This window comes from Brachycentrus maculatus, unplaced genomic scaffold, assembly GCF_059751285.1.
Source record: "Brachycentrus maculatus isolate JH-2025_06_01 unplaced genomic scaffold, ASM5975128v1 h1tg000633l, whole genome shotgun sequence".
NCBI classification, from domain to species: Eukaryota; Metazoa; Arthropoda; class Insecta; order Trichoptera; family Brachycentridae; genus Brachycentrus; species Brachycentrus maculatus.
In genome coordinates this window covers 542568-551568 of record NW_028281369.1, presented here as the reverse complement: position 1 = coordinate 551568, position 9001 = coordinate 542568, and the positions used below count along the sequence as shown (strand labels likewise).

Sequence of the window (9001 nt, the reverse complement as noted above, 5' to 3'; positions counted from 1 at the left end):
AAATATTAGAGTAAAAAATCACTTTAAACACTAAAAAATATTTATTTGACCCCCCTGGGAATCGAACTCGGGACCTCCAGCATGGTAGCTAAACACGCTAGCCATTACATCACAGAGGCGGACAAATTCAATATAATGAAAGATAATTTCAATATGTATTAACTTTGTTATAAAATCATCTTACCTACTACTACTACTACTACTACCATCACGCCGTTTCCCCGCAGGGGTAGGCAGAGAGGATGGAACGCCACACTCTTCTGTCCTGACATACACTCCTAGCCTCCTTCACATCCATACATCTAGTCATACATGCCCTCCGATTACGCAGACTTTTGACACCGCCAGATTTTAGGTTCTGATTGATCTGATCGTGCCAAGTCTTACCTTACCTATATTTCTACAATATTTTTGGTGTGTCTAAATCCTTGTTCACAAATCTGGGTTTCTCTAATTAAGAGTTATTTATATTGATATCTCAAAAGATGAATAATATGGTAGTCTTACATTAACAGGGCTTACGACCCGTAAGCTGACGAACTTACAAGAAATGACGTGTGGATCATATGATACAAATTCCATAAAATGAGTTCCAAAAATTGAAAGTGGTCAGGTCAAGAGAGGGAATAATCGGCAGGTATGTATGAGGAGATGCATGAATGTTGAAGAGGCGAAAATTGTTTGCAAAGACAGATGTGGTATTCTATTCTCGCCTACCTCTGCAGAAGCAACGTGATCGCTGTTTTTTTTTTTATTCCAATAATTTTAATAGTGGTTGTCAATCATGGGTAGAATAGTGTATGTTACACATGCATAAAGTGATTACTTCAAACAGCCTATGACTGGTTGTATGAAGGCTGTCTGGAGATCGGATTTATACTCGGTATAACCAAATGATCAAATGCCGCCTATACAGCGCCTGCATTGCTCCTGTTCTCTTGTACGGCTGTGAAACATGGCACCTTACAAGGGCCCAGAGCAGCCGTGTACTGAGCTTTGAAGATAGGTGTGTGGAGAATTTTAGGCGTGCGGTAGTTTTACTTTGTGAGGAATGAAGAGATAAGACGTAGGACGCAGCAAATCTTGGTCACAACTGTCGTCAAGAAAAAGCGATTCAGTTGGCTTGGCCATGTACTCCGCATGCCTCCTGAGAGCCTTAATTAAGCTTGCCTCTTTTACAAGGCATCAGGTTCGCGCCGCCCAGGACGACCACTGCTGACAATTCGTCGGCAGTTCTCGTCAGAACTTCGGTACGCGGATCTGACTTGGGAGGATGCAGGGGAGCTGCCAGCCGACAGAAAAGCCTGGAGACAGTTTGTGGACTCCATATGCTCCACCACCTAGGGAGCAGATATGGTTTAATATGACTGGTTGTAAGCGCTGTAAACACCCAGACATCTATGTTGAGATGTCAAAAAAACAAAATTAATAATAGATATATATTACCACAAAGTGACTGCTGAATCAATTAAAGAAGAAAAAAAACACATTTTAATTTGAACAATATATTTCTAAAAAATGTTCCAGTATTGATACAATACTTACTGATAACATATTTATAAATTTACATAAAATATATTTCTTAAAAAGCAAAAATAAGTAAATATCTACATTAATCTAATTTAAGCAACAAAAAGTTTAACAATGAGTTGGTTCGAGATTATTGTCCAGATATTTCATAAAAACAAAAGAAAAGCAGTTTTAATAAACATTCTTATGTTATTATTATGGTTTGTTTAATTTTACTGTCAATAAACAAGCAGAATACAGAAGTCAAAAAGAGATGTTTCAGGAGATTCAATTTTTAATGTCTGTTTACTTCTAAATTACATCTCCTTTCAATTGAAAGTAGCTACTTACATAATTTTTTCACGGCACTAAGAAAACAGAACTTTCATTCTGTATTAGAAACACACATTAAAAATTAAAATTTCACAAACTGTTAAAAAATATGTACAGGAAAAAGCCACACATCGCTCAATTTTTTTTTAAAGTAGGTATTTGTAGAAGAGGGTTGTTAAGAGAGTGTCTAATGTATTGTCACAAATTGACGGCATGTTAAATAAATGAAACTGATTAATAACTGATATGGCGGCATGTATAATCCTATAATACAGATACTGAAATAAAAACACAATATTTGTATTTTTTTAAATACTAAAATAAAATTTAAAATTAACACAATTCATACTTCATCACATAATACTAACATAATTTGTTCTTCATGCATTATTATATGTACAGAACACTTCCGATTTTCCGGGATGGATGGTGAAAAAAAATCCCATATAATTAATTAATCCAAAAACATGAAAATGTGTAAACAAAGAGAAATTAAAAACTTCGCTTATGTATACATACTTGCTTACTAAGACAACTAGAGACAACTAACCTAAAAATGGATATTATCTTCTTCTTCTTCATTTTCTAGATCCCTAAGGATCTGTTTGTGCCTCCGTTCGTAGCTCTTGGGATGTTAACTCCCAGCTGTCTTTCCACCTTTTTGGAGGTCTGCCTGGGGGTCTGCGTCCTTCAGGGATTCCTTGAAGGGCGATACGTAGAAGTCTGTCATCTGACATTCTGTTTACATGATCATTCCAGTATCGCCTTCGTTGTCGTCCCCACCTCACGATATCCGTCTTACACATGCTCCGGATGTCGGTATTTCTTACTCGGTCTCGCAATGTGTTTCCGGTTATGGATTGGAGAGTCTTCATCTCGGAGGTTCGAAGTACATATATTATCAGCTTGTAAATTATTTGTAAGTATAACACTGCAAAGTATTGTTTGGCTTAGAGGTGGGTAAGATCTGTTCATATAAAAGATCTGCATCAGTGAATCCGTGCTTTAATACTAGATCTTTCATTGGATAAATCGCACTGATAAGGCGGGGAATTTTCTTCACAAATATTATGACGACTAAGAAATAAAAAAAAAGGTTATCAAGATATTTAAAGCCATAAACATGACATATAAATGAGATACTGTTATTCTATCACTGCAGACAAAAATGTTTTCAGCCCTCAATATAAATTTTGACAATATAAGTACTATTGTGAGATATTTTTGTTATTATAAAATTGTTTTTTTTTATCATTAGATTCGACTGTCCCGGTATATCCACTTCCCGGCTAACTGGACCCCAGAAAATCGGGAGTAAACTGTATAACAACTTGATAAATAAAGCTCCTGTATTAACATATATCAGCCTCTGTCTAGGCAATAGCGTTTAGAATTGATTGCAAGCGTCGGTGCTATTAACTGCTAATGTGGGGTCGGTGTGTGTCCATCCACATAGAAGTTCCGAGTTGCTTGAGGTAGCTGAAGTTCCATCCCCTCCAACTCCCGAGTTAGGACTATTTGACAACCTAGAAACATGGCAAAATAGAAACATTTAGGTATCTACGTGAAACGTCGCTCATTAGGGAAGAGAATAGTCACTATAGCATTTGTTAATCATGTGATCGTTGTCTGATTAACCTCTTGAGTAGTAAGATATTATATAGCTCCCAAGTCACAAAATTTCTTCTATTATTCAAAGCAAACATATATATATATATATATATATATATATATATATATATATATATATATATATATATATATATATATATTGCATTAATTAAAAAAATTTTTTATTTTTTTTGAAGATGCAACAAAAATGAGATTAAAACATATCTTTTAAATTAGAGTTAGGCAATACAACAATTATTAGCTTTACTATTTTACGCCATTATATGGGTCTTGAAATTGTCACGATAGTGAAATACTTCCATATATGAGATATGATACGAACTACGCACCGTGAAATGTTCTTTTGGTGGATTTATGTACACTTAAAGAAAAAATATGTGAAATGCTCCGCGGGCCACAAATAGACACTCGGCAGGCCGCCATTTGGCCACTCTTGGGCTAGGGTATATTGTTCGAAGCACCCGACTACACTGCGTTAACGACAGATCATAAAATTGTCATCTTTTCACCTAATCTAGAATTATCCTTAAGGAATGGAGCCATGTCGAGGAGGTCGTCCTCCTGCTCTGTGGACGGAGGGAGCTGGTCACCGCGGTCCCCCAACACGTAGCAGTGACAAGTGGTGCAAGCTAGAGACGCTTCACAGGCCCCTGCAATGGTCAAACAAACAAATGTTTTAACTTATAAAGGTTTAAGTAAAATAAAGCTCAAAATAAACATTCGCATTGTGTGGAAAAATCAAACAGTTTGAAACAATCAAAGGACACTCTTAAGGTGGAGACTGACCGGAGCATTTCGTCGTAACATCGCTCGCGGCGAGCATCAGCGAGCATCCGAAACTATGGATGGAGCGCCCGGCTCGCTGTACTGACTGCCTGAATGCTCACATTGTAACGTGTTACGTTACGATGAAATGCTCCGGTCAGTCTCCACCTTAAATTGTATGATTTTTAAAAAACTTTTTTCTTCTTCTTCTAACCCTTATCCGTATCCAATGGTACATAGGGCAATACATCATATAGAGGCAGTGTTATATTGATTGTTAAATACACAAAGGAAATGTGATTAGGTACCAGTCCAGGGTCATATTAAATACACATTAAACTGAAAAAACACTAATATTAATTATGACCCTCTTGGAAATCGAACCCGGGGCCTCCAGCGTGGTAGCTTAGCGCGCTAACCACTACCCTATGGAGGTGGAGAATTGAAGTTTTACTTGGTAAATAACACTATTTTACGTGTTTCAAACACCTTATTATATTTATTACACATTATTATACGTGTATCAAACACCGCAATGAACCGTAAAATGACACGGAATACATCAAAACACGTTAAAAATGGATATTAATTACTACAAAGTGACTGCCAAATCAATTTATGAGAAAACATTTGATTCTATTCTGCACTGAAAGAAATATTAGATGTATGCGCCTGGCGCATAAGCCATAAGCCCAATGAGTTAAGCTGATGATATGGTAATAATTACCTTCCATGTGAATTCCATATCTGTGAGCGAGATAAAGGACATTGTCACCAACCTTCCCCTTTACTGGATATCTCTTTCCATTCTTGTCTATGTAAGTTATATTCACACTGAAAATTAAGGTAACTCATGAGAAATAAATTTGTACACAGTATACCCCTTCTACTAAACCGTATCCAATGGTACATTAATAATAATAATAGTAAATTTGATAATTCATTTAGCGCCATTTTCGTAAAATACTACCTCAATGGCGCTTCACTGTGAATGACTTGGGGAAAATATTATGGTGGAAATGATTTAGCAAACAAATAGAACACTATATTAGGTTAATGTGGTGTTAATGTTATAGTTTTTTATTTTATTTTATTTAATACGGTAACTAAAGTTTTTTTAATAATTATAATTCATTTATTAAACATTACTACGTACAATCTTAAAATTAAAAACGCAGTTCTCTCCAATAAAAAGACTGAACTCTTGTGCTTGGAGAGGGACTTACACTTTTTAGTTATGTTTGTTGGTAATACAATTTATTTAATATTTTTTTTTGTTTGTTTTTTCTTTCTTAGATTAACATATTTAAAATATATTGATTGATTATATAAAGGCAAATGACTTTGTGAGGAATGAAGAGACAAGGCGTAGGATGCAGAAAATCTTGGTCACAACCGTTGTTTACAAAAGGCGATTCAGTTGGCTTGGCCATGTACTCCGCATGCCTCCCGAGAGCCGCCATCAAGCTTGCCTCTTTTACAAGGCATCAGGTTCGTGCCGCCCAGGACGACCACTGCTGACAATTCATCAGCAGTTTTCGTCTGAACGTCGGGATGTAAGGGACCAGGACAGATGTAAATTTGTCCCATTCAACGCCGGTATACCCAAAACCTATACTATTGGTAAAACCGATACGAATGGTCACCTCAAGCTATGTAAATATAAAAGCCCTTTCATCAGTAAATAGTAGATCCGTAAAAATAACAGATTAATCCTTAAAATATATTGCCTATACCCAATATAACCAGCTGCCTGACATATCACTCACTCCTTTCAAGAACGTCATAAATCAAAAACCGTCAATTTTCAGTTGTGCATGTTTTCGTAATGCCCAGAAAATGTACTATATCCCAGCAAAAGCAGCATTTTTTAAACTTAATATTTACCCACTACAGGGCAGAAAGTGTTGTTTTAGCATTTTGAAGGAAAAGTATTTTTTAATATATTAAATATTTTTCAATTGGAGAAAAAACCTTCAGGTTTTACCTAAAAAGATCTGTTGCACAGTAAATAGTTCAATAAGTGGCTTGATATTTATTTTTAATACACTGTATTATTTTTTTCAACTTTAAAAACGTTCTACTGAAAAAACAAGTTTTTTGATTTATGATGTTCTTGAAAGGAGTGAGCGATTTGTTATATTTTCTCATATTTTATATTTTCTCATTTGTTTATTTTAAATATGCTTCTTATGTCTATTTATTATGCCTGTTTATTGTTTTTATATTTTGGTTATTTAAAAAAAATCTTTTTTGTAACTTTATTACTCATGTTCCAGTCTTGTTAACCTTAATCCCATGTCTCAAAATGAGAAATGGAAATTACTCATCGGGAATATTATATTTATGACTTATGTATGTAATATGTTTTGAAAAACAAATAAATAAATAAATCCGTTACAAAAAAATACTAACACTTCATCATCCGATTTGGGATCTTGCCATTCGTATTCTCCGTGAAATAATTCTGAAAAAAAAAATATTTAATAATTAATTACTGTATGAAGCTATCCAATGATCATCCCACTACAATTATGTTTATTGCGCAATATAATTCATAAAAAACACTTACGATTTGTGGTAGTTAAATACCTCCGTGGCATTGATATAGATTTTTCTTTACAACATTGCCATGTTTTCAATTGCTTCGCTCGGTTCCTTAATCCATTTAAAATATACTTCAGTCTCAAAGCCATTTTATTTTATAATTAGCGGTTGTCAAAATTTGAGGTTATGTTTACGCTTTTTACAGCTGATCAGTGCTACCATGTCTACGTAGATAATGAAAAATAAATAATTACATACAGGTTCTTACTTAACGGAAAATGTCATATGGGATGAATAGAAACGAGACTTTTATATTTACATGCCTTTTCTCAAATAATTTTCAAAACCCATATCTTATGTTATTTATTTCTTTTTAATCCATATTTTACGTATCACTCATGAAGTACAAGCTTTCTAACTTTTTACTTTTACTTTACCTTTTCCTCTTTTTTTTCAAAGTTTTTAAATATTTTTTTTAGTTTTTTATTTTATTATTGTTTTCTGTTAGTTGAGTATTCTGTATTTTGTATTAACTTTATTATTCTAGTTTTACTTCTTATAATACCTATTGTATTCTTGCCAGTGCCCTTTACTATGGCCTAAATTATATTGTTTACCTACACACAGGCCATACCTTTGTGAGATCTTTTTTTGCATTTAAATATTTTTTGTATTTGTTTTTTATATTATGTTGTATAATGCGAAAGAATTTAAAATAAAGGAAAAAAAAATCTAAAAGAAATATTAGGATTTTCAAGTGAAATATGTTTTTTTATAGTGATTTATAGGTCGTCTTCCAAAATTAAATTGAATTTATTATATTTTTCATGGTTAAGGGGTACATTTTTTCAACGGTATGTTTCTTTCATTGCACATTTGTGTTACTTGTTGGAAATTATGTTGGAAGGAAAAATTTAGGAGGAAAGAACGAGAGTTTTTGGAGGCAATAATTGTTTTTTCTTTAGTCGTCAAGAAAACAAAAATAAAAATAAATTGTGTGAGAAATATAATTTATTTAAAAACCACATAAAAATTACCTGTACAAATTAAACATCTTAACTTATTTAGATATATTATACATATTCTTATAGTTTTAAATAATCATTTAAATAATATTCAATAGTTTTATCATAAGACCAGATTAAAACGTAAGAAATTTATTTATTATGCATACATTCCGTGCTACCACACTTTGTAAAAATATATGTTTTTTTTGAGTAATGTACAAACGAAATTATAATTTTTGGTAAAAGACTTTTTTTGGTTCAGATTTAAATATCAAACAATTTTTTTTAAATATGCAGAAACCATAATATACAGGGGCTATCTACATAATAATGAACACAGTGAAACCGCTATCTAAAGTTTTTAAAAGGACCTATTAAAATAAACTATGAATGCGGGATTAAGAAGTCAATACACAAGAAGATACCATCGAGTAAAGATACCGTCCTCCCAATCTGCATAACAATTGGTAGGTTAAAATACTAAGAAGAAAACAATTTTTAGATGTAAACATTTAAAAAAGTGTGCATGCTTCTGAAAATTAAGGCACAGGCAGCGGCTCCTCTTCATCAATATCTACCTTTTCTGCTGTATCCGTTGACCTTGCGTTACACAAGCATTCAATAGTTTCTATACCACGCATTGGAATATTGTCGTTGAATGTAACAAAATTGAGAAAATTGAGAAGAATGTAAAAAACACAGACAAAATATACCAAAAATGCAGTGTAATTCAAACAATGAATGTGGTAAAATGGTAATAGAGAAACGATCAATACAATCTATTTTTGTATGAAATGAATTTAGGGCAGAAGAAAATAACGATACATCGCTCACTCCTTTCAACAATATCATGTATCAAAAATGGAAAATTTTCAGTTGTGCATGTTTTTGGAATACCCAGAATATGTACTATATCCAAGCAAAAGCGGCATTAACTTAATATTTATCCGCTACAGGGCAGAAAGTGTTATTTTTGCATTTTGAAGAAAAGGTATTGTTCAATTATTTTTTTAAATATACAAAATATTTTTCAAATGGAGAAAAAACCTTCAGGTTTTACCTAAAAAGATCTGTTGCACAGTAAAAAGTTCAATAAGTGGCTTGATATCTTTTTTTAATACATTTATTATATTCTTAAACTTTAAAAACGATCTTCTGAAAAATCTAGTTTTTTGATATATGACGTTGTTGAAAGGAGTGAGCGACAT

At 33.1% G+C, this 9001-nt stretch overlaps 1 protein-coding gene across 1 annotated transcript; it reads right to left on the bottom strand.

Moving 5' to 3' along the window:
• Window positions 1–1489: 1489 nt before the first annotated feature.
• Window positions 1490–6978, bottom strand: Fdx1 (Adrenodoxin-like protein 1, mitochondrial Ferredoxin 1). The gene is made up of 5 exons (XM_088274102.1): window positions 6812–6978; window positions 6655–6706; window positions 4967–5073; window positions 3984–4124; window positions 1490–3368 (listed from the first exon to the last, which is right to left on the bottom strand). Exons 1-5 carry the CDS (start codon window positions 6933–6935, stop codon window positions 3265–3267), a joined length of 528 nt encoding a protein of 175 aa, XP_088130228.1. The 5' UTR covers window positions 6936–6978; the 3' UTR covers window positions 1490–3264.
• Between the last annotated feature and the right edge of the window lie 2023 nt (window positions 6979–9001).